At 47.1% G+C, this 26613-nt stretch overlaps 1 protein-coding gene across 1 annotated transcript; it reads right to left on the bottom strand.

Moving 5' to 3' along the window:
* Positions 1-11257: 11257 nt before the first annotated feature.
* On the bottom strand, positions 11258-16311 carry LOC122182929 (protein FAM162B-like). The gene is made up of 6 exons (XM_042876616.1): positions 16104-16311; positions 15522-15593; positions 14058-14154; positions 13045-13153; positions 12250-12367; positions 11258-11370 (listed from the first exon to the last, which is right to left on the bottom strand). The coding sequence occupies exons 1-5, from the start codon at positions 16261-16263 to the stop codon at positions 12260-12262; spliced, it is 546 nt and encodes a 181-aa protein (XP_042732550.1). The 5' UTR covers positions 16264-16311; the 3' UTR covers positions 11258-11370; positions 12250-12259.
* Positions 16312-26613: the final 10302 nt, after the last annotated feature.

Here is a 26613-nt window from a genome sequence, read left to right as displayed (position 1 = left end):
AGCAAAGAGAAACCTATTCTAAGAGGTTCTCTTGGCCAAACTACAAAGCTGGGTTTTTTGTTTTGTTTTCTTCCTTTGTAAGCGTGTGACATCCTAACAAAGCATAGTCAAAGAAATACATAGTTTATTTTGTTTGCAAAACTCGCTCATGAAAGCACAATGCTTGCTGTAACAATGCAACGAGCTGTTCCAAGAAACACAGAAATCAGACAGAATACATACCTCCTCTACTGTATTTGAGCCTTCTCTCTATTTCCATGGAGATTGCAGCTGGAAGGATACTCTTTTTTTAATTTTACTGCATTTGATGAAGTTCTGTAAAGACTGAACCATTGAGTGCTGGATTTTTCTTCCTTTCTCCTTCTTTTTTTTTTTTTTTTGCTACTGACATAACATCGTTATGTTGTTTGTAGGAATTATGGTTTTTATCTTCCTGTCAACAGAATATGCATGCAAATAGACTTAGATTATTTATAGAGCAACATCAAATTAAACTGCTTGTATAATGACTTAAAACTGGTTATCGCTATCCTGCATAATATCTGTTTAAACACACCACTTGCAACGAGCTTTCCTAATCAAAGGAGGAAACAAAAACACAATGTTGCTAATTTTATGCATGCTGTGCAGCTCTCAGCACTGCGGCCATGTGCAGTGCTGGAGGATGATGCTGTTTTTACCCACATGTGCTCCTCAGTTTCCATAGAGCTTTTTGGAGAGCAGTGCGTCCAAAATTTTGGATAGACTGGATATAAGGGAATAGTTTTTTCACAGTTAGTAAAGCACTGGCACAGGTTCCCAGAGAGGTGGGGGCGCTCCATCCTTGTAGACACCTAATTTCAGGCTGGATGGGCTCTGAGCACTGATGGAGCTGTGGGTGTCTCTGCTCAGTTCAGGGAGTTGGACCTGTTGGCCTTCAAGGGTCCCTTCCAACTCCAATTCTATGATTCTATGCAAAGCTGGAAACATACAGACGCATCCTCTTGCTCCTGCCATGCGTAACAGCAGGCTCTGGTCTCTCTTTGCACAGATGCCATTCTCCAATTGCACACTCACAGCAGTGAGCACAAGACCCCTCTCCATGCACACCTATCAGCCACGAACACGATGGGGCACAGGGAGCCCTGCGCAGCCCATAGCCTGCGGTGCAGTGCTTTGTCCCAGGCCAGCAGAACCCCAGCCCGTTTGCACATTAAAGCCTGGGCTAATCAATTCGACACACCAATGCTCCCTTTGTCTTCCCAGCCTTCATGCATAATGGATTTCTTTCTCCAGGGCAGATCATTAATGAGGACAGTATAAGTGTGTTTGTCATAACTCCATGAGAGCTCTTCCACAGCTATGGCAATGATCGTTTTGTTTGTTTCTCTTTGCAAGAACAAGCATAGGTCCATCAACTTCATGAGTGATAGCACACATGAAAGCACAGCTCAGATGTCCTCCCCTGCCAATCTGTGTGGGGAACACATGGCACACCCACAGCACAGCTGGGGGGAGACAAGGATCACAGAAGCATACAATGGTTGAGGTTGGAAGGAACCTCGAAGCTCATCAACCTCCAACCCATGCTGTGGGCTGGCTGCTCCCCCCCAGCTCAGGCTGCCCCATTCAACCTGCCCTTGGGCACCTCCTGGAATGGGGTACCCACTGATCTCTTAGTCTCACCACCGTCTTAGTGAAGAATATCTCCCTAACATCTAACTTAAGCTGCTGCTGCACCCAGCACTGTCTCTCTGCATTGCTCCATTGGTTTGCAGCAGCTTCAGTGGCCCTGGAGCCCAGCATGGGGCTGCTCTTCACATTTTGCTCTTCCCTTCCTGGCTTAGTCTCATCTGTTCACATCAAATGAGTGAACTCCCTCCACCCCTTTGCTCACCCTCTCCTTGCCTTCCTGTCCACACACCTGTGACAAGAGCAAGACAGTGTCCTTGCACCAGCGACAGAACTGCATTGGATGTCTGAGAAAAGGATCTACAGCAACAGTTTATACTGCATTTCCTTGACTGGAACAGGTGATGACCCCAGGAGATTATGGAAACATAGGATTTATTTCCAAAAACAAACCAACCAATCAAAATGATAAAAAGGAGCTGGCAGCGTGCGCAGGGGATGCAGATGGCTCAAGGAGAACCCGCTCAGTGCTCACAGGGCAGATCGCATCACATCGGAGCATGGGAGAGTGTGACAGCAAATAAATTGGACCTTCATTCAACCATTTAGAAGTGGAAGGAGCTCCCTGGTGGAGGTTATTCAATTTGGTTAGGAAAATAAAAAAAAAAAGAAATGGAAGTGGATACATTTCTTCCTTCCTCTCTATTTTTACCTCTTAGACTCACTCTGCTGGTGATGGAGGAGCTGGTGCCATGGGAAGAATCATTTTGGTGGCTCTGGTACACACAGAAGCAGGAATTGCCCTGCATTTATATGAGCTGCTATTTTCCTGAATGCTTTAATGGTGCTAGGTTTGAAGTGTTGCCATTAACTCAGCGAGGAAAGTGCAAAGGATCAAATTCTTCCTTTTTATTTCTGCTGTTTATCATAACTAGCCCTGGTTTATGTCACTTATGCATTCACAGAATTGTGCCAGCTGTGGGATGGGTTTTCTCCCTTGCAATATGGTGCTATTGGCATTGGAAAGAGTGGGTGGCTGAGGAGGAGGAGGAGGAGCAAGGTCCTCCTGTTCTCCTCAGATCCTCTGCCTTCACTGCCCCATGTTGCTTCCATAAGGCACCATCCCTGATCTCAAAAATGATTGTGGAAGGAAGAAGCAGTGAAAAAATCAAATGAATCATCTCCATTCAAAAGGAAAGCAAGGCCAAGGAAACATGTATATACTTACAGCTCCTACACAAACTCCACTTTGCACCAACAAATGCCTATTTAAAAGGAAGCAGTCCTACCCTCAGAGCTCACTCTCTGCCCTCTCTTCCAACTCTTGCAGAGCAAATTTTGCTTTCTCCACATTTCCCAGCCAGATTATGGATTCTCTGAACTTTAAAAGTGATTAAGCAGCATGATACTGGCCAGCACGGAAAGCAGGAACTGTTCTGAGGGCATTTCTTAAGCTGTCAGAGTCCTTCTGAAAGGCACCTGAGAGCTGCAATCCTCTCAGATTGCCCCGGAGGTGACAGCATTTCTAATACCAGGGGTGCAGACCAGCAGGGCTTTTTGCAAACACATTGCTACATTTTTCTGAAGGTGTAAGGTGCCTGGCTTGTACACGTGCATTGCAAATCTGCAGGGCAGGTGTCCTCTCTGCAACCACTCTGCAGCCAAGGAATCCCTTGAGGTGCATGCAGAGGATGCTGCTCGCTGCGTCCTGGAGGTAGTGCAGGTGACAACGCTGGCACAGGAACCCTCAGCCAAACAGCTCCATGGCATGGCCAGGGAAATCTCCCAGCACTGCCAGCCCTCTGTTTCCCTGAAACCATGGTAACCAGAGAATGGCTTTAAAAATAATTAAAATATTTTAATATATTATAAAACATTATATTAAAACACTGCATTTCTGGCAGAGAAGATCAGGAGATTGCAGCTTCTGTAAGGTGTGAACATGCTGTCTTCCTGCATCCCTGATTAAACTGGGGCTATGCTCAGCATCTGCCCAAACACATAATGGAAATTCATCACGAAGAGCACTGTAAAATGAAGCAGGAGAGGAAATGTCTGCACACATTTGAGCTGAGCAGAACAGAGCTGACACCAACCCTGTCTGGTGGCTGTGTGGCAGAGGGGATGTGCATGGCATGGCACGGTCACAGCACAGCAGGCACAGGAGGTGGCACAGAACTAGGGGTCATCATGGGACTCCTATAGCCTCTGCCAAACACAACCAGAGCAACCCAGTGCTGCCCAGCATGAAAGAAGGGGAAAAGAAGAAGTCAAAGAGGGACAGGAAAGCCCAACCAGAGAGAAACTCAAGCTCTGTTCTGTCCTTCCCATTTGACAGCTTTCCCATCCTGACTGAAGCACAACGTTGGTAAACAGTATTTCGTGTCCTCACTTTCCTCTGACATGTTGACGTGCAATTCCTCATCCTTTTTTATTATGCATCCTGAGCACAGCACCCAGAGCCTTCCTGCAGTCACAGCTGACAGCCTGGAGTTCTCCCCCATCGCAGCTAAGGCGTTAATAAAAGCTGTTTTGCTCGCGCTGGTGAGGCTGAATCTGAGCTTAATGGATTTTTCCGCTACAAGAAAGTAAGAAAAGAATTAAAACAGTATTCTGGAATGGCTTAAATCTTAAAGTCACACGGTGATAAGCCAAAGGGAGAAGAAAGTTTTTCTAAAACTTGTCCGGGCTTCAGAGGACAACTTCAGAAAGAAACATTTTGGAAACGGGGAAGTGCCAGGAAGGCGTTTTCCCCAACAGCAGGCTCTTGTTGGAGGACCTGAAAATTGTACTTAAACACTGAATTGCTCCATTGTTAGAAGCACTTAAAACATAAAACCTACCAGAAACACGTTTCCCTGTGCGGGCTGTGGGAGCGAGCGCAGCTTTTAGATCCGCTGTTATGCAAATCTGCCTCGAGTTTCAAGCTAGGTTAACATCTATTCTCCAGGCAATTAAAATAGGAGTCGCTAAAGTGGTTCTTGCACCGAGGTTAACTATCTACAGATGTCAAGCGGTGGGTTTGCATTCTAAAATGATGGGAGGAGCCCCGCTCCCCTCTGCCAGAGATGGAGGGTCGCTGGGAGGACATCGGTGTCGGTACTGGAGCCTGAGGGTTGCAGTTCAGCCCTGACCGCCCCTCAAAGCCAGGCTGAAAATCCCAGTTTGCACCTCCTTGCTGATCCCATGCAGTCCAAGGAAAATTGCTAGAAAAGCTCAAGCAACAAACACATCTCCCGTTGTGCCCAGCCGAGCGAACAACCGAGCTGGCAAGCACCTGAGTGCCCCAGGGGTATGGGAGAAGCAGGAGAGCCGCATTTCCTGCACCTCGGTAATTTGGGCTGGTTTTTCCAACAGGCAGAGCACTGCTGCTTTGTTCTTGCATGAGAGGGTCCCAGCTGCAGACGCTCAGCAGGATCAGTGCAGGGACTTGGGTACTCTGAGGGTGGGCTGAGGGCTGGTTCAGGATGCAGAGCACAGAGGGACAGCAGGGGGGTAATGGGGGTTAATGGCTATGCAGTCAGAAATCACATTCTTTCAGCCCACGTAGAGGGCTAGTTTCCAAGAGAGCCATTATCTTGGCTCTGGTGTGTGGATATCAGAGCTCCTATGCCCGTTTTATTGGTTAAGTACATGGTTTTATGGCTGTTTATAGGAGTACTCCTGCATACAGAGCAGCAGGGGGGACTGCTGCCTGGGAAGCACTGAGCTAGCATCGATGGCTGTGTGAGCATCCCAACCTGGCCAAGGCTTTTGGATTGGGTGAGCACATGCAGAAGGCTGCCTTAATTTCCAGGTCACGATCCCTGTAAAAACAGTTCCAACCACTTTCTCTTGCTGATGGAAACATTAACAGGGAGCAGGGAGGCAGAGGGAGGCTCACAGCCAGCCACAAGCTTGGAACCAGAGCCCTTCAGGAGGCCTCTGCTCTAAAAGAAGAAGAAAAAAAAAGGATGCAGCCCATGACAGCCCACATTTGCACTTGTCCCCTCTCACAGCATCCATGCTGAATTGCACAGCCCCATTACTCAGCTGTGTTGCATGCGATGCATTCCCCACATCTGGCACAGCAGGGAAAGCAAGTACCTACTGTGCCACACATGTGCCTACTGAGTCCAGCACATGCCACAACAAGTGCAGCACGTGGGGCAAACAGAATGTGTAAAACTGAATGCACTTCTCTCCAACAGGTTTGGAGTTATCTGAGCACCACCATGGGACATAAGGAACTGCTGCTGGGAGACCTCGAGCCATCCACATCCCTCACCTCCTTACTACTGAAATGAGTGAAATAGCATCAGCATCCTCTGGGAGCCATTGAGGCAGGCAGGGTTAGATTCTCCACTTTGCAGAGGTGGTAGAAAAGCAGCACCTCAGCTGCCAGCTCAAAACTTCCACCTTCTTTCCACAGGACTGAAAGTGAAATTCTCATCATTCATCCATCAGATGAGACATCCGCACTATTTCATTCTGTCTCATGGGAAACCTGCTTTTGAGATAAAGATAGGCTGGCTGCAGAGATTTTATTTTCCTTTATGTAAATATATGTGTAAAAGGGGGAAAAAAAAAAAAAAAGAAACAAACCTGAGGTATATTGCAAATCATTTTCCAGGCTGGTGCATTGCTGTGTGCACAGAAAGTGACTGTGGAGGTGGGTGACTCAAGCTCATATTCAGACACACTTTTGCTGGGACTTTTTATTATTATCATTTCTAATCAAACCAAAATAAAATACCAGAGCTCAGGCTGCTCTGCAGAGCTCTGTGTCCTAGTTCTTCCTGAAGAGAAGGCTGAACAGCCATAAAGCAGTCACTGTATATCCTGAGCTTCTCAAGGAAAGGCCAATGTCTCACCCTACAAACATCGCAGCCTATGAGCTGTGGGAAGCCTGTATGAACCCCAGCAGCTGTCAGGGTGAGCAGAATAAGGACATGAGAGCAGGAGGGTCCCTGCAGCTGGGCATCCTGTCCCCAGCCCGGTCATCCCCAGGGCAGGTGGGTCGAGGCACTGCAGCTCATGCGTGAGCTGCAGAGCTGATGCTGCCCTGGGTTGCACATAGCAGCTGGGCTCTCACAGCCAGGCTTTGGAGCATGACACCATCTGCTGCACAGCATCCAGGTGCCAGCTAAGAGCTTGGCCTGGGCTGAAGGACACCAGGTGACATCCAGGAGCTCTCTGCTCCTCACCCCGTGCAGTTTCCTTCCCAGACAGCATCTCAGCAGGACACCTGTGTGCTCCACAGCCAGGTGGAAGTCCGCAGGCACCTGGACTTCAACGGCAATGAGCTCAAAATGCCTTCCCAGTGCATTCAGCAAAAGCAGTAAGGAGATCAAAATTCCTCAGTCAGTACATATTGACAGCTACGGAGAGGCTGTGGGAGGTGGCACATGGAATGCTGCAGCTGCACAGGCAGCTCTTTGCCCATTTCTGCAGTGTCAGAGCACAGCGCATGCAGCCCCGCAGCCTCCCCAGCTCACGTGTGCAGCAGTAGGTCCTCAGCTCACAGCATCCCCTGCACAGCCCACACAGCAGCCTTGGGAGGAGAAAAATGAGTGGGAGAACACAATGGGCAATGGTTGTGCTTTTACTTCACACTGAGGTTTGTCAAGGAAAATGCTTGGGTGCTTAACTTCCCACCCTTTCAAGCCTGATTTTGGCCCCTTGGTACGGTGTGAAACTGTTATGGAGACTGGAGACTGGAGCAGCATTGCTTTAATGGCACTTTTGCATCCCTAGAGGATGCCCTTTAGCTCTGATGTTAGAAATCTGTTGCAGGATGATGCTAGGACCACGAGAAAACAGCTAACAGAGCTGTGTGCGATTTGCAGTGCATTAATACAGCCTGCAGAAACACCAACCAATGATTGTAATTAGCATATGACTAATTCATTGGGCTATTTTGGTTTCTATTTCATCTACAAAAAGTCTCCTGACCATCTCTCATCTGCATATTACAAACTGGCATGCAGATCCCTTGATTTTCTGGTCTAGCCTCCCTGGCAGTTGCTATGAACAGCTCACATTGCAGAGCCTGCATAAGCCACGAGTGAGCTCAGCTAAATCCTGTTTCAGTCTGCCCTCCTCCCCTCCTGAGCCCTCACACACCCAGCAAATAACAGCCCACGACCAAACAGCAGAAGGCCTGGATCTCTTCATTGGGGAGATGCAATGTTCCAGAGGAAGAATCAGATCCAAGCTCCAGGTTTCTGTGTAGCAGCTGCCTCTGTGCAGAGCCCAGGTGTGGGACCAGCATGGCTGGGCAGAGCAGAGAGGTGCAATGCTCCATGTGGAGTGCTGAGCCTTTCAGGACTTACCTACTCCTCATCTGACAGTCACATTGGTTTTGCAATAAATCATACAGCCCTAATGACTTTCAAACCACTTAACCATGGAAAATTGCTTTAACGCTACCTCGGCGCATTAATGAATGATCCTTTAATTAATTCAAATTATTGAGCATTGGTCTTGCTTCCCTGCTAGGCTAGAATGACTTCGTGCCAAATTCAAACAGGAGAGCTGCGTTTAAACTCTCTCTGCAGTCACTATGGGTGTGAGCTGCACAGCTCTCCTTTGGGCCAGCAGCAGCCACCGCTTATTTGCTGCAGTGAGGGAGCATGAGGCTGGAAAGAGGAGGCCTTCAACCTTGAATCTCCTTTGAACAGATCCAAGGAACAAAAGCTTTCCCCCAGCCTTGCAGTCATGCTGCTTCTGCAGGCATTGGAGCTTCAGGCACAGAGCAACACAGCCTCTGCAGCAACACCACTGTGCACTGGGATTCCCCAGGGTAGCTGGTAAAAGTCTGAACAGCTCTTAGATCTCCTCACGAAAGTACTAGACTAGGTTATTGATTCAGTGCTAATAACATTCGTTTGGATTGTTTATGAAGAGGATTCTAACCTTAGCAAATCTCTTGATACAGGAGCAAACCCAGTGTGCCTTACCCCATGGGCCAGTAAGCCAGTGACACCGACCAAGCAACAGTCAGAAACAACGGGTGTTCTGAAAATAGCAGGAATCCAGCTCCAAAGGAGGGACAACCGGCTGCACACAGGAAAGAGCTGAGATGGGATGTTTTCTACTCCATAGTGAAGACAACGTCCAAAGCCTGGAAGCTGAGTGTGGGTGCAATCTGCCTTTAAATGAGCAGCAGTTTCTGGCTTGGTGGGAGAAAAAATGCTGAAGACTTTAAACAGGAAAGGCTTTAAAATGAGATCTGAATGGCAAGATGTTGTTTGCATCTAGGGAAATCAGTGATCCTGCAAGTGCAGGACAGCATGGGACCTAATGCAGAGAGGAGAGTTCGTAGCAGATGGATGGGAGGAAACCAAGTGTCACTATAAACTCCCAAATGAGTCAAAAAGAGAGGCAAAATGAGAAAGGAAGGGTCTGGGATCTCTGGAGCTCAAATTTTCCATCTCACATTCTGTCTGATGCACTGGGAGGTCATCAGAGACCTCATCACTGCAGCAGAAGAAAGCTCGGGTGCATCCATTGCTGCCCCACAGCTATCCTGGGGAAGGCAATTTTCTGTAAAACAGATGGATTTCCAAAAGCAGTGGATAATATCTCTAATCCACAGCCAGGAGGAATCACAGCATTGATTTTAATGGAAGCAGAATTAGGTAAACTCCAGCTACTAAGCAAAATATTCCCCAGCGATCACTATGAGACAAAGCTCTCTGGCACCAGCCTACAGCCCATTGTTAGCCATTTCTACGTAGGAGTTCATTAAAATGGCAAAAGCCCTACAAGGGTGGAAGCTTTCTTTCCTTCTGATGCAGAGGGATAAACAAGGAGGTGAGAGCTGAAAAGACTCACCTCCAATGCCTGAGCCTAGTGGCAAAGCAGTGCTCTCAGCTCCAGCCCTGCCTTATGGCCAGGCTGGGGAAATACAGGGCATCTTTTTGAAAAGGGGAAGAATCACTTCTTCCTGACAACAACTTCTGCCTCCTTTTTAAATGACTGGGATCAGGCGTGACTCTGAAGCAATATAGATGGAGGAGAAATAAAAAACGCCACTAGCCCAAGGTGGTGAGGATTTGGAAGCTGTGTTAATTAGAAGCTTTTCCAAAGGAGAATCAAAGGACTGCAAACAGATACTGATTTTAGTGAGCAGAGATAAGTCCCACTGCTGGAGAGGCATCAGCACAATGTCCTCTGCTGGCATCTCCCATTACTACAGGGAATGGCTCCAGATGAGGCTGCGCTACACCAGCAGAGTACAAGCCAGTGATTAATCTGATTGATTTTGAAGGGTGAATACTGCTATATTAAAATGAATTATCTTGTAGCCAGCACTGGAAAAGGATTATCCCTTACATAATGTTCACTGCTCTTTGTAAGAGCCCAAAAGCAGCTGGGTCATCTGATCAAACCAAGATGGCCCATTGTCACTGGATCAGGGAGGAGGAATTGATTTTCCCTTCTTCTTACTGACAACGTGTAGTGCAGCAGCTTTATGCACTACACAACAGAGACCAAGGTTATTCAAGAGGATTTGAAACTAGCCCATATCTGAAATGGGTTGGCTGCTTATTTGTTTTCTCCCAGGCACAGGGAAGTGCAGAACAGAACAAGTCACTGTTAATGTGTTTGTTCTTTGATCACAGTTGTAGCGATCTCCTTTTCTGCTTTAGTCAGGGAAGTCCAGAATGTGGAAGTGATTTTGTTTATGAGCATCAGAATGGGCTCCTTTAAATGTTACATGTGTCCTCTTAGCAAGGGCCCAAGAAGGCCATTTAATAATTCAGAACTTATCCAGGGGACTGAGTGTTTTAGTTTATCCCCACGTGAACATTAACTCTGAGGAAATTCTTCCAGGTTAGTGCACTAACCAAGGAAACCAGGTCACATCCACCCAACAAGCACGGATTACCTGTGCCAGCAGAACTGTCTTCTCATCAGAGACTTGCTCACTCTGCACTTGTCCTAGACCATTATTTTTACTTTTCTGAGAAGCAATGTGAGGAATACTGCGGGGAGCAGACATCACTTCTTACAATTTGTACTGCATGGGTCTGTGAGTCGGAAACAAGGGCTGCAAACACCAAGATGTGACAGATGTAACGTCCCCTCACACAGCTCCTCATCCTTCACAGGTGTGCAGAAGGAAGAAACCTCCACTACCAAACACCCAAAGACCACACATCCAGGAGCCCCAGAGCCCAACAGTTGCTGAGCACTGACCCCAAGCCCTGGGGAAGAGCTCACCCTTGCCAGCAGCTTCTTCATGGAGTGACACGCCAGTGATGAGTGGACCATCATTTTTGGCACAATAAACCCAAACTCCTGCATGGAATCTTCCAGACTGCTGGAACCAAGTATACGTGGTCCAGGTAACAAACCTTGCAGCAGCAGAGCCAAGCCTTGGTGTGATAATGTGTAGCAGAAAGGCTGAGATGGTTACAGCGCTTGCCACCTCCTTTGGTGGTTGGGATGAGATGGCGGGTTTTGTTGCTCCACATCCCTTGGTACCCCATGCAGCATACCCAGCTCTGTGGGCTCAACTTATGGGTCTTAAGGGTTTACCTGTTTTAGCAGGCCTGATGGTGATGGGTTCACAGTTGAACCTGATGAACTTAGTGGTCTTTTCCAACATTAATGATTCTATGATATGAATGATGCACGGAGACTTGGACCACGGGGGTAAGCTGAGGTCTGTCTTAAAGTTTAATGACTTTATGAAAATGGAACTTTCAATATTTCGAGGATCTCTCCCATTAAGCATCATCTCGGAGTTTGGTGACACTTTAAATGAAGCTGTGAAGAGAAGTGTTTGTTTTAGATGTAATTGGACAGCTGTTTTATTATGAGTTAATGAACTATGGTGATTAAAAAGAATTCAGTTTTAGCAAACCCTCTATTAGCAATTAATCCTAACTAAAATCACAACTAAGCAAGTGCTAGGGAGCTTCCATGCCAACGACTGGAAGCAGAAGATGAAAAAGCAAAGCAGCGAAGTGCAACAGGATGGGCAGTGCCCCTCACCAGGATCCCTGCTCCTGGGAGAGCAGCTGTCCACCATCACCAAACCACGCTGTGAGCCCATGTTGCCACCCCACATTCACAGCAGCTCCTCTGACCCAAAGGCTTTTTGGCCCGATTCAGTCACCTGGGCTGCTCATACCCTCCACCTGCTCATGTGTCCCTGTGAGGGGCTAAGGAGAGGGGTGGGACAGCAATGACAGCAGAGTCAGAGGAAGAGACCTCTTCTTGGTTTGAGGACATATTTCAGACCTGTTCTCCCTCTGCCCCAGATCCCTTTGGCCAAGCCTGTGTGCACTAGAGGAATTGCACAGCCTGGGATGCTCTCTGACATAGGGTTGCATCCTTCCTGCCTGCAAAGACCACACTGAGCAGCAGCAGCACCACGAGGAATGGATCCTGAGCTGTGCAATCTTCCACCCATTGCCCTCACACTTCCCAGCTCAGAGGAGGTGTCTTTATTTTAGATGAACCCAGTACCAAAGACCAGAGGCCACAGAAGGAAGCTGCTGGGGTTTCCACCAGAACTTCACAGCTCACATGGAGCAGCCTTTACTCTGAGAGAGTTGCAGGCAGAAAGATCCAAGGAGTAAAAGGAAGACAGGTACATATGGCATGTGTGCAAATCACTTCTCTCCCGCTGTTAAAGCAAACCTGTTCCTGATCATTGTGCCTTCACAGCAGCTGCCTCGTGATCTTTCTCTGCTTCAGCCCTCCATTTAGCCTTCTTCTCTTCATTCATTCTCAGCAGCGTGTGATCCTTTTTAGCAGCCTTTGGAAAGAAATGGTGAAAAACATTGCATGCATACATTTCATGCCACCAAAGTTCTCTTCGTTTGCACCACTTGCTTTGACACCCCACTCTCCTCTGATATTTCATGATGAAAGACATGAATGTGCTTCTTTATTTTACCAATTTCTCACCATTCTAAGCTTCTAAGTAGCAGAAAAATTACACCGCATGATGTTTACAGGTGCATGAGCAGGTAGGAAGAAGGTAGGACAGTGCACTTGCAACAAGAACGTGCCAATTGGGCTGCAGATCCTCCTTCCATACATGTGGCACAGGAGAAGAGAAGCATCACAGCCATGTGGCCATGGTGGCATGCTGGGCAGAACCACAGGAACCCATTACCCATGGCCACAGGGCAGAAGTAGGCTCTGCCAACACTATCTGAGCTACTCCACGACCTTTGGACTTGCTGAAACACCGTGATATGGAGGCACTGAGCACATGAGTTTATGGTGAAGTGTGCCAGAAGGAACATTCTAACAAGCAAATTGTGCTTCCCCATGCCAACCTCTCCCCTGGAGAATGGGGCAAGAGAGATCCCATGCTAATATTGCTAATATGGACTTAATCTCAAAGCCTGCCAACTGGGTGCTTATTTAAAAAGAAAGTCCACATAGACCACCCGATAAGTGTGTTACCCAGAAAACATTACTCACCTCTTTGCCTGTGATGACCATGGCCAAGCAACCCAGCAAGGTCAGTGCAATCATGATGTAGCAAACCTTTATCCTCACAGTGTTCCTTGCTGCATCCAAAACCTCAGACCTGCGGAGGACAGAGCAGAGTTCCTATCCTGCAGCAGCATGTGGGAAATGAGATTGTGAGGAGCTGGGTGACAAATCCCCAAATCTTCCAACAGCTGCCTATCTGTGCACCATGAAGTGGAAGGCTGAGCAGGAGCAGATGACCACCATCCATCCAGAGTCATCGTCCCAAGCAGCTTCTCACAGCCACTGCTGAGAAATCTCCACCGCCTTCCACAAGTGACTCACAGCATTTATCTGACCACTCATGCTTGCAAGAGACTGCAAGGCCTGAGTCATTCATGAAATCATATCCAGCTGTGGATTCCATTATGTTGCAAGGGAAAGGCCAACCCCTAAGAACCCCACAAGGCAGGGGGCACTGGGACTCTGAAATGAAACACAACCCTGTAACAAAATACCTTGACAAAGGGGTCATTTAGAATCGTAGAATCGCAAGGTTGGAAACGACCAGCAAGATCATCTGTGGGTAAAACCACAGACCAGAAACCAGCAACTCTTTGCAGACGTCTTCCACCAGATCTGTGAATAACACTAACGTTCCTTTAATAAAAGCTAGCAAAACCTGTAAAAACCCAATGTGGATGACGTTTTACCACGGTGACTCCTGAACTACAGAGCCACTTCCTTGCAAAAAACACTTCTGATGAGTCTGAAATGGATGACAACAAAAATAAGCAAACCCAATTTACATCAGAGGCAAAACAAGAAGTTCATGCTCCCAACAGTTGGGATTCTTTTTGGACACCAGAAGCTGTAAGCACCATTGGCATGGCAGTCCACAAATACCAACCATGCGAGAGCCTTCTGACTAAGAAGGCTGGGGTCCACATCTGTATGTTCACCTCCGACAGTACCGCTCAGCAAAATTAAATTAATATCAAAAGAAAAAAAGGTCTACTTACGTTATGTACTTGGGAATGTCCTCCTCCTTTTTAAAGCGTCCTGCCCACACCAACACCTTTTTGTCAAAATCTGTAGGCCTTCTTTCATTTTTGAATGCTTTAAGAGATTTTGCAAAAGAAAAGAGTGAGCAAAGCTTAAGAATTAAAAAAAAAAAAAGAAGCCATTGAATCAACAAGGCTGAAACGACTTCTAAGATCACCCAGTCCAATCCCACCCCACCATGCCCACACATCCCACAGTGCCACCTCCCCACGGTTCTTGGACTCCTCCAGGGATGGTGACCCCACCAGTCCCTGGGCAGCTGTGCCAACACCAATACAGTTAAGGGGGAAAGGGTCCTAAAGTTTAGAACAGCACTTTTTTATTCTTTGAGAGCCAAACATGCTTTCCAATGTCAATAAGAACCAGCAGCTGGGATGAGATGCTTTGTTATATTTAGAACTTACTCATTTTTTAAAATTATTTTCTTTATTTCAGGTAGGTTGTAAACTAAAAATCTCCCCAGTCTTCCCTATTCTGAAGGGAAGAGATGTGGGGCTGCAATCACCCGCCCCACAGCATGCTGTCACCCTGCTTGCCTCCTGCTTTCCAACAGGGAACTCAGCAAACTGCCAGCAGCACCAGTAACTCCTCCACAGCATCTCTTTCAGAAAGGACTGATGGAGAGATGAGGTCTGTGAAAGTACAGCCTGGTGGGAGGCTGTCGTTCTCATGCAAGCTGGGTACCAGGTTGCTGTACTCTAATGATGATACATGACACCCCAGAAGAGTGCTGCAGCGATGCCATTAGCATGCTGTCACTGTGAGCATAATGAGAAAGGGACTCCAGCGCCTCTTGATGGAAACAAGAGCAATGACAGGCCACAGTGAGGCCACAGTCCCCTTTGGAAATAGGGGAAGCCAGCCCAAATGCTGGCTTTTGCCTTGTGCACCTGTATAGGCAACCACTGCTTGCACACCCAGGCAGGGTGCAAACAAGATGCTGGGTGATGGTGCCCTGTGATGTGGGACTGGTGTTTAGAAGCATGCTGTGGGTGACCAAGCCATGCAGGAAGGGATGGACACAAAGATGCATGGTCTGAGTATCCCATACTGTCTGGCTGCTGCTGAGGGCACACAGCATCTCTCCCTGCCTGCACTGAGATGGTGAAATCACATTTATTGCCTTTGTTCCACACCTGCTCATGCACACCAGGGGTGATAAAAGGTTGAACAATTCCAGGTATAAATCTTGGCATCCTTACAGTGCAGGTAAATTTAATCTATTTCTTCTCCTACTTTTTTTTTTTTTTTTTCAACAGTGCCAGGGAGACCAGAGGTGAATCTGAAATATCAGTGAGTCTGAATTTGATCAGCAGATGGGCAGATTGCTAAAAGGACAGGTTCCAATCCCAAGGAGATACGGGTAAAGTCCCATGCTGCATACCAGTGGCAGCACTGGCAGCCCCACAGTCTGTACTCACCAGGGCGAGGAATTTGGTGCAGAAACCTCATCTGCAGTGGGCACCAAGCAGCTCCTTGGTGGGAAGACCAGCCTGGAAGGATGTGCAACCACAGTTAGGAACATCATTATCATTGGAAGGAGCAACAAACAAATCCACTGCCTGGAAGTCACTGCACTGAGGCATTGCAGTGTCCCCTTCTGAACTGGCACATCCCTGGTTTCCAAAGTGCTCTGGGTGGGGATGGATGGGATGTGGCAGCACTGTACCTGTGGGAGTGGGGATTGCACCACCCACCTACAGAAAGCTGGCAGCAAGCTGCAAGGAGGAACTTTCACTTTCTTTTTTAGCTAACAGATTCTCGGACATAAGGCATCACTTTGTGTTTGCCACCACAGCAGCAGAACTATTTAATACACAGAAAAAAAACCTTCCTCCCTCTACTTGGAACTCTCAATTGTCTCCGTATCCCCAAGAGCATCCATAGCACCAACACAGCAATGCAACAGCACAGAACGGGGATCATTTCCCAGCTGTTCCCTGCACAAACCCTTCTCCCCCCATTCTGCAGCACAAAACAGCGACCAAAGAACTTCCACCCACCTGGAGCAGCTGTCTGCAGCACTGCACCCTGCGCAACCCTGGCTCTGTTCCCTCTGGCACAGCACAGCAGTTGTGGAACAGCATGGAGGTCCCAGGGGTGTAGGTGAGCCCCCCACCTGCACCACCCCACTGGACCACGGCCCAGAATCCTCCCCAGCATCCTGGTGGACCTGGTCTCGGAAGGCTGACCCTGGGCTTACAAAACTATCACTTCCTGTGAGAAGGGAGGAACACCCTTTCACACATTGGCTGCTGACAGTTTGATTCTGCGTCACAACATTCTCTGTTTGCCAAAATGACACACCTCCCGTGCTGCATGGCAGCTCACGCCCTATGCAGGCACTCCACAAGGCTCCTGCTCTGAGTGCTGGTGCAGGTTGACATTATTTTTCTCCCTCCTCGTTATAATAGGACTAAAATAGGACTGCGTGCTATGCTTTCCCCAAAGATAAGCTTTGTGACTGTTAATTATCACAGTCAGAGTTTATAATTGTTCTCAGCTTAAAAAATAACCTTGCAAATCAGTCCTGTTAAACAGCCTTTGGGAAGAGGAAAGGTTTCCTTGCTATCAGAATAAACGTGGTGTGGTGAAAGGAAATCAAACTTGATGTTGCATAGAATTGTTGGAGTTGAAAGGGACCCTGAAAGGCCATCTGGTCCAACTCCCTGCACTGAGCAGGGACACCCACAGCTCCATCAGTGCTCAGAGTCCATCCAGCCTGACCTTGGGTGTCTGCAGGGATGGGGCACCCACTGCCTCTTTGAGCAACCTGTGCCACTGCCTCACCATCCTTATTGGAAAAAAACTTCTTCCTTAGATCCAGCCTAAATCTCCCCTCTTCTACTTTGAAACTATTTTCCCTTGTCCAGTCACTACAGACCCTGCTACAGAGTCTGTCCCCTCTTTCCTTACGGCCTGTAGGTACTGACAGGTTACTCCCAGCCCTTCCCAGAGCCTTCTCTTCTCAGCCTGTCCTCCTCGGGCAAGATTCATCTCTTGGTTTTCAGATCTCATCAAATCAGTAAACTAAAAAAACATACAAAAACTCAGGTGATGAGTGTTTGTCAGCAAGCTCAACTGGCCATTGAGAAATGACCTATAAAGGGTCTGCCCTCTTGGAGTTCACTCTCTGCAAAGTCTGAGGAGCACTGGATAGTTTGTCTGACATCAGCTGTGCTAACCAGAGATCAAACCATAAACACTGCTGTTTCATCATTTTGATGTTTCTCTTGCATTTTGCATGAAACTCTCCCTGATGGGTCAGGAAATGAAAATGCAAAATACTTGTCTCATTTGGAGCACTGAGGTATTTACTCTCCTTAAACATACGAGGCTCTAAAGCTGATTTACAACCAGGGGAAAAAAAAAAAAATCCATCTGAGAGGAAAAAGCCATTGCCAACAGGAAAACGATCAGAACTATTTAATAATACTATCAAGAGCAATATTGCAGATAACCAAAGTGTGCCTGACTGTGAAGGGAGGAACTGCAAGGGAACAGAACTCGGGATGTTGGCAGAGATGTTCTTTTATGGCTGAGAGGATGAAAGATGTGAGACAGATGCAGCTCCAGCTCCTGGCCCCGAGCAAAACCTCCGCTTAATAGAGACATTTTATATTTTTGAGAACACTAAGTTACTGATATTGAGGAAAGGAGAAACTTGAAGCAATTACAAACACTCTTTTTTCTCTTTCACTAAAACCCTGCAACGCATCCGGGCATTACACAATGTGTTCAGCTTAATTTGCTTGTAATTCAGTAAAGCAAATGAGATCCATTTCCAGATTAGGAACCCATACAGAAAATAAAAGGAGATTTGAGCTTCCAGCTGGATCTGCAGACAAGCAAAAGTCAGCAGCTGTGATTGCACTGGAAGAAACAGAAGGGAAACCTGCTATGCTCACTGTGTCCTGCTAAGAATTGTCCTGGGGGGTGCAGAATGTGAGGAGAGGTAGCCTGCATTTATACAGCATCAAGTTTACAGGGCCCAGAACACCTGAGCATCCCCATAGGCCCCTTCTCCCTCTGCAGAAGAGCTGCTGGGTAGGAAAAGCATCTTGTCCACTTGCCCCTCTCTGGTGTCAAGGCAGGTGGTGTGAGTGAGCTGCTGTCTTTTCCACCTTAAGAGACACGTTCTGAAATGCTGATTGCATTTTGTCCCGGAAGAAAACAGAGAAAGAGAATAAAAGAAGAAAATCTATAGATATATATCATTTTATTTCTTAGCTTCTCAAATGAGGAGAAAATCACAGGGTTTTCAGGCTTCTGCTGCTTGCCCACTGAGAAGTTGCCATTTGTTTGCTCTTAAGGACACACCAGCAAACAGCTGTATTAACTGCGTCTGCTGTGAGAAGAAAAGCACTTCAGGATTTATTATGCCAGAACTCAGAAGTGAAAGACGCCCGGGTCTTCATGAACCCACAAAGGCAGTTATTTGCTCCTGCATTTTACTTCTTTCTTTGGCACTGGGAACGATTATGACCGGGATGAGTTTTGCTGCAGTGCAAGATAGCTAATAAAAAGCAAAACACACCGCTGTGTTAGGAAATCAAGCTTTCCCCTGTGTGCACTGTGGATCTTTCTCTGGCTTAGAGCATCTTGAATCTCTTCCTGAGCAGAGGAGAGATGCAGAGCATTCTGCGTCACCCTCATACCCTTCTCTGCTCCCATGGGCAGGACCAGCAGCCACTTCTCCTCCCCTCCCTAAATGCACACAAAAGACTTTGTGGAAAGGGAATTGAAAGGCTACAATATAAAATCCATTGCTCTTTGCTTTCTGACTGCCTTTATGCTGTAATTCCCAGCACCTTCCTTCAGATCGCAGCCAAACCATTGCACAACGAGTAATTTGGAGCCAGGTTCTCCGCACCTGTTCTGCTTTATCTGCTTTCAACAATCACAGGAATGAAAGTTTACCCCTCCAAAAAGCCCAAGTGGGACCAGAATGCCTCCTCCCATCTCCTGGTTCGTTTTCATAAGATTGCACAACAACACTTTTTAGTCACACGTATAGAAAAGAACTCAGAGGATCATTCAACCAAAAAAAATATTACTGCTTTGTTTTCATATGCAATGTCCTCAAAGCCCTCAGCCCTGTGTGCCACAGGAAGCTTTACATGTGAAAGACATGATGAGGAGCAGAACAACAGCGAACCTGGGCTCAGAGGATTTGTAGGACCACAACCAAGCATCAGCACCAGCTTTTCATCACTTCAGAAACTTGTTTTTTTGATAATCATAGAATTGCTCCGGTTGGAAAAGGCCCTAAAGATCATCAAGTCCAACTGCAACCTTACCCTACTACCCTAACTTGAACAACCCTCTGCTAAATCACGTCCCTGAGCACCACATCCAGATGATTTTTAAACACAATCAGGGATGGTGAATCACCCACCTCCTTGGAGAGCCTATTCCAGTGCTGAACAACCATTTCTGTAAGGAAGATTTTCCTGATATCCAACCTAAACTTACGCTGGTACAACTTGATGCCAATCTTGAGTGTTATCAATACAACAAGGCACCTGCTAAAAGGGAGCATGGGCAGTGAAGGATACCCCCTCCCTTTCTGCTTTAAACTTCAGTTGTGCTTTTAAAAATAAAAGCTAGATTCATCTCCCCACCAGTTCCACAATTGTTGAAAATTTTGCATTTTCCAATATTAGAATCATAGAATCCTTAGAGTTGGAAGGGGCTTTTAAAGGTCAATCAGTCCAACTCCCCTTTATTGTTCCTATTCTTCCAAGTGTGATAATATCACCGCAAATCTGGGAAAAAATAAATCACCCAGCACCAATAAATATGGCATAGAATCATCATAGAATCACCAACGTTGGAAAAGACCTAAAAGATCACCCAGTCCAACCATTCACCTATTCCCAATAGCTCCTACTAAACCATGTCCCTCAACACAACATCCAGCCTTTCCTTGAACACCCCCAGGCTCGGTGACTCCACCACCTCCCTGGGCATCCATTGCAGTGCCTGACCACCCTTTCTGAAAAGTAATACTTCCTCATGTCCAGCCTGAATCTCCCCTGCCGTAGCTTGAAACCATTCCCTCTAGTCCTATTACTAATGACACGAGAGAAGAGGCCGACCCCCAGCTCACTACAAGCTCCCTTCAGGAAGTTATAGAGAGCATCAAACACCACTAAGTACTCCACTTACCCTGGTAAATATTGCCTGATTTACATTAGATTGCCATTGGTTTCTTAATACAGGAAGGTGATAGATATGACCTGCTTGGTATTTTCCATGACAAGAACAGTCATTTTCCCTAGGTGAGAAAGATTTGGGCTGGTCTCTACCTTTGCCTTCAACACAAGACAGAGCAGGATTTGGCTTCCTCCCTGAGCTGGTATATTTAAGCGCTTTATGTAATCAGAATCATAGAATGAATCAGGTTGGAAAAGACCACTAAGATCCCCAAGTCCAACCCCAACCCTCTCCACCATGCCCATCTCCACATCCCTCAGTGCCACATCCCCATTGATCTGGAGCACCTCCAGGGTTGGCGACCCCACCACTTGCTGGGCAGCTGTGCCAGTGCATCACTGCTCTTTTTCAGAAGAAACCTGTCCTAATAACATCTGAAAATGAGTATAAAAACAGGAGATGGGAGGGGTGTGGCATGTCCTTTGTACAAAGTGCAGGGTTTACAGCCACCTGGGGCTGGAAGGACAAAGCTAATAGCAACAACGGTGAATTGCTGTGCTGACAAAGCCCCAGCACAACCTTTCCCCAGGGTTTGGGATGATGATACAGAGGCAATGAAATGGCACATGGCTTTCAGCACAGAGGGGCTCTGCACATGCGCCAATGGGTTGAAATGAGGGGTGGCTGCCTAGGGCTGGCTTCATCATAGGAGCCATTGGAAATCCTGAGGTGTACAGGAAATGGTGATGAAATTACAGGCTTTACAACCAAGGAAATCGATGCATTATGAACTTTGCACTTATATACTGCACGACTGGACTTGATAGCAAAAATGAGCAAAACCCTAAGAGGAAAACAAAACCATCTGAAGGCGAACCATTTACATTTTGACTCACAGTGCGGAGAAGCACTTAATTTAAACCTTTTCCACACCTGTTTCCCCAGCTGAGAAGCACACTGACAAGGACAGGCTCGTTGCTCACTTGTCACTTAACGATTTTCTTTCCTGAGAAAAATGGCATTGTCTTCAAAAACAGACACATTTAGAAATGTTTCAGCCCATTAGTCGATAGTTTGGGGGGGGGGGGAAACTAATTTAAACAGATTGAACAATTCACTGTGGAAATGCCTTTCCCCCACACTTGTTTTAATGTGAGGATGACTTAGACGTTTTCAGCTCCTGCAGAGGAGTCATGTGCTATCGATCAGGCCAATAAACCTGCTGAGATCATTATGATCCTCTGCTTGATGGGGTCAAATTTTACTTTTTAGTGACTGGTTGAGCATGTATGCAATCAGTGTATGAGGGATGTACCCATGACTGTACAGGAGGAGGCACTGCTGCAGGGACAGGCTTGTCCCAGCAATGCACACCATGGGAATCCATAACAGGGCCAGCTGCCTCCTCAAATTTATGAACTGTGCCTTGACAAGCCCTCTGAAGAGAACACAAAACTCTTCCAAAAACTCCTACATCAGATACAGCTGACCTATATGATTAGATTCAGCTTCCCAGCAGCTTTTACACGGCCAAAGGGACCATGAGGAAAAAGCATCTCCTGAGAGAAGCACAGTCCCTCGAGTGCAGCTCGAGTCTTTGACATATTATCTGTGCACCAATGCTGCCTTGGTACCTTGTTCAAACTGCTGACTCCAACCACCTTCACTCTGTTATGGAACAGCTCATGCGTGCCCAAAGGCTCAGCCATGCCTGGACTCCATCTGGTGGCTCTTCCACTCCTTGCTTGGACAGTACCCTGCAGGAGTTTCAGGCTGTTACTGAAGCTCCTACATAACGTAGTAAAGAGATAATGAGGAGGGAAATGAAACACTCATCATGAGAAGACATAGGATGACTACTGGCAAGCCAGGAGCTGGCTACACGCTTCATAAATAAGATTTTACTTCTCTAGCAATAACACAAAGTTCTCCTGCATTATCTGGACAGGGTATATCATGGAAATACATACAAAGCCAGAATCATAGAATCACTATGTTTAGAAAAGATCACTAAGATCACCCAGTCCAACCATCAACCCATCCCCAGCATGCCCACCTACCATGTCCCATGGATCAACATAAGGCCATGACCTTTCATCCAGTGTGCTTCCAGTGTGTTTCCAGTGTGCAGTCATAGAATCTTAGAATGGCCTGGGTTGAAAAGGACCTCACAGATCATCTAGTTTCAACCCTCCTGCTGTGGGCAGGGTTGTCAACCATCAGACCAGGATGCCTAAGCCACATTAGGTGGGGAATCCTCATTTGCTTAATCTTCAGTAAAGCACCCCCCACAGCTACAAATACTATAGTTGGTGAGACATGTAAAACTGCCCAGTTGAAGAAGAAAGTAGCTAAAGTGAGGATGGTGTTGCCAAGTACAAACAAAGGTCAATGAGAAGGAAATAATATAGGAAAATTCAATGTAAGTTGAGATGACCTCAAGGGATTTTGCTGTGGAAATAGGGCAAAGAGCACAGAAGGTCATCTCTTTGGGGCAAGGAATGAGGATTTCTGGATATAATGGTTTAACTCAGATGGCCCTGGACTTCCCAGTGGATGCTGCTGAAAAAGTAGATGAAATTTTAAGATGTATGAGAAAAGTCTCTCCAGCAGAGAGAGGACACATAGAATCCTTATGTGAGATATCTCTGATAGTGTTCACTGCTCAAGAAAGCACTAGAGAAGAACAGATAGGTGGGCCAAATCACAGCACTGATACCTAAACAGAAGATATGCATAGTCCCTGGTAGATGCCAAGGGCTGCCCATCCCTGCTGCTGCTCCTTGTACCATGCAGCAAAGAAAGGGAGTGTTTCCATCCCTGTGTTAGCTAATGAAGCACACATGGTAACGCAGACAGCCCGGCCACATGGCTCACCAGGCTTCTGCAGCACTGCCGGGAAGCTTAACTTTGGGCTGTAACTGCACAGTCATTAGTGTTTACAAAACAAGCTTCCAGGGAAGCAAAATTACACACTGAGGAAATAATAAGAAGCAAAGTAATCAGATGTGAGAGGGAGATCATTTCATTACCTGAACCAGGCCTCATTATTCACCATTTCCCTGGCAAGAGCCGATAAATGCAGGTTAATGAATTTGAGTGCTGTGGATGAGGGGGAGGAATGCTGGCTCAGCGCTGCCGCATGCTGAGCAGGACCTGAGAATCCAAAAACCTAAAGTGCAAGGGGTAAAATACCAACGGACCCCTTACAGCACTGCAGTGAGACAGAGAGGGGTTCAGAATCATAGCATCAAGGTTGGAAAAGACCCACAGGATCACCCAATCCAAACAGCCATCGATCACCAACAGTTTGCAAAGACTAGCTCTATTTTTTTCTACTCCTTTTGCCTAGCTCACAAGCAGCATAGCTCCCAAATTTCACATAAAGCACCAAAACATTTGGCAAGGCTCCCCTGGAAGGACCACATGCACTACCAACATAAGATGAAAACCTATTCAGAGAGGAACACACATATCCTAATACTACAGGGAAATGTTGCCCTCGTCTATCTTCCAGTGACAAGTTTTATTTTCTTGCCTACCATGCACAAGCCATCCATCACTTCCAGAAAGAAAAGGTCACCCTGTTCTTGCAACCAACTCCCAAGCCCGTGCCTGGACCTGGGCTTGCACCAGGGCCATGAACAATGCTGTTGTTGGGAATTGGAGACAATACAACTGCATTGGTGCAGTGGGGTCTGAACACAGAAACATCTCGATTGTCCATATGAGAAAACGGTGACTTGGCCAAAAGAAGAAAAGGGCTTCTAGGTTCATTTATAAAGATAAAACCACATAGCCCCAATGCCTGGGAGCAAGAGCACTGAGAGGCAGCAGCAGGCTCAGCAGGAGCAGAGGTCCATCCAGCCATCAGCTCCTCCTCACCTCTCCCAGCTCTGTGCTCCAGGGCTTGGCCAACACCTCAGCAATCACAGTCTCTCATTACAGCCTTTCTGCCCAGCGCATTAATTTGATCTGTCATTTCACAGCCCTGAACCTCCCTCTGAACAGGTGAAACACGGCAGATTCCTCTCATTATTTTAGTCTTTGTCAAACCAATATGAAATCAGAGTATTCTACATATTTCTAGATTTTCCCCTGGGCATTCATCATTCTCTGATCAGCAGCTGTATCAAGTACACCACTATATTACTACCTCCCACAGTGCTGTCTGCAGTATGTCCTGTAAACACGACCAGTGTTTGGCCTTTTTGGCTCCTTGTCAGTGTTTGCTTATTCTTTTCTCTCTTTGCTTTCAAAGCACTTGAAAAGTATTGAAAGTAAAACACAAGTGCATGGTTACAAGCTGCCTCACAAGCTTTCTCTCTGTGGCTCCAAGAGGGGCCATACCATTTCCGAGCACTGAAATAGGCAGACATTCACTGCACACCATTGATACAACTGCACCCAGCTTCCACCAGCACTGCAGCCCTCCAGCCATTGCAGGCAGGCCTGCAGAACTCTGTTGGCACTCGATCACCTCTCAGCTCCACAGAAGTGCTGCCAGTCGAGGAGCTGCACTGCTGCTCCAACCGTTCCTTAATAAAACTCTCCACTGGGATCTGACCTGAGACAGTCAGTTGAGCATCCAGCTCAGCAAATTTCTGCCCCTATTTCCCTGCCTGAAGGTCTGCACCCTACCTTGTGCAACACCATTGCAATACACAGCTGTGTGCTCAGCCCCTTCATACTCATTGCCTGCAAAGCTGCACCAGGTGAGCACACTGGGATGCATCTCTACCTGTGCACGCTTGCAGGTGAGGGGACAGCCCATGCTTTCACTCTATCCCAGGCTCCCACAAACAGGAACACAACTCCGTCCTGCTGCACAAGCTTCCCAGCAGTAGCACTATTTGTACCCAGCTCTGTTTTAATCTTTCTGCTGCCATCTAGATTCTGGCAACAACAAAATCAAGTGAATGCAATCCATCTTCTGTTTGCTTGTTTCCCTGTCTGCTCTCTCTACCAGGCCTGACACAGAAAGTTGCTCGCACCAACTACAGAGCTCCTTGCAAACTCTTCTGCATTCCCAACTGTTGGGCTGGGGGAACCGTGTGCTGTATTCAAGGTGCCTACACAGACTTCACCTCCATACTGACTCCATACCTCACTGAGGTGCAGTTTTACCTACATAATTGGCTGCGTTTTCACGCACCAACAAAGCAGCTTAGGAAAGCTGTCTCACATGGGTTTAACTGGGGAAGAAAGTCTGCCTTTAATAACTGTGACCATGCCATCAGCTGTACTGACCTTAATGGAGCTCAGGTGAGGCCATTCCCCACAGGTGAGGCCATTCCCCACAACAATTCTTTCAGCAGATGTTCCAATTTACACGTTGCTGCCTCTTTCACCACAGCTTCTCAGTGTAACATCATATCCTGTGGCTTGGCCAGAGGCTGCTGTCTTTGATTCATCTTATTTCTATAGCTCTAGCCTTCTGAGGATCTACTGAATAGTCCCAAGCCAGTCCAAAATCAACTTCTTTTCCTTTTCTCTTTCCAAGAGTTTTCCTCTCTGTTTATTTTCATCCATGGAAAGTATGGAATGAGAACAGGGCAACCCTAGGGACTGCATAGAATCATAGAATTGTTGGAGGTGGAAGGGACCCTTAAAGGCCATCTGGTCCAACTCCCTGGACTGAGCAGGGACATCCACAGCTCCATCAGTGCTCAGAACCCATCCAGCCTGACCTTGGGTGTCTGCAGCAACGGAGCACAAACACCTCTCTGGGCAACCTGCGTGCTCACCATTCTTGGAAAAAACTTCCTTAGATCCAGCCTAAATCTTCCCTCTTTTACTTTGAAACCATTTCCTCTCGTCTTGTCACAACAGACCCTGCTACTGAGTTTGTTCACTTCCTTCTCACAGCCCCTCTAGATACTGAAAGGCTGCTCTCAGCTTTCCCCTCAGCCTTCTCCAAAGAGAATCCAACTTGCAGCCCAAAGTGCAAAGGGTAAAATGCTGACTTACCCCTTGCACATTTGGGAACAGGGGGCACAAAGCTCCACTGTAGGACAGAGAAGGTCCATTTATGGGGATAACCTGTCTGCTGGGGTGACCATGGTCACCTTCTGTCATACTGCAGCTGCCTTACCAACATAAACACTTCACTGAGACCATGAAGATCTCAGAGCACCGAGCATCTTTTTTTCCACCCAGCTGAAACGTAAAAGGTAATAACACAAATAAAACTAGGAAAAAGAGGGAAAGGGAAAGAAGAGAAGGCAAGAAAGACCTTTTGATACTACTGGCCGGATTCAAAGCTCAGCCACCGCCCAGCAGCCACCAGCAGGGCAGGAACGAGTGCCAAATGACTCAGCTTTAGGAGCAGCGCTGCGCCCACAGCACGAAGCC

Source organism: Lagopus leucura, unplaced genomic scaffold (genome assembly GCF_019238085.1).
Source record: "Lagopus leucura isolate 7727_CA_CO unplaced genomic scaffold, USGS_WTPT01 Super-Scaffold_100016, whole genome shotgun sequence".
In the NCBI taxonomy this organism is placed as follows: domain Eukaryota; kingdom Metazoa; phylum Chordata; class Aves; order Galliformes; family Phasianidae; genus Lagopus; species Lagopus leucura.
This window is presented reverse-complemented; position numbering and strand designations above follow the sequence as displayed.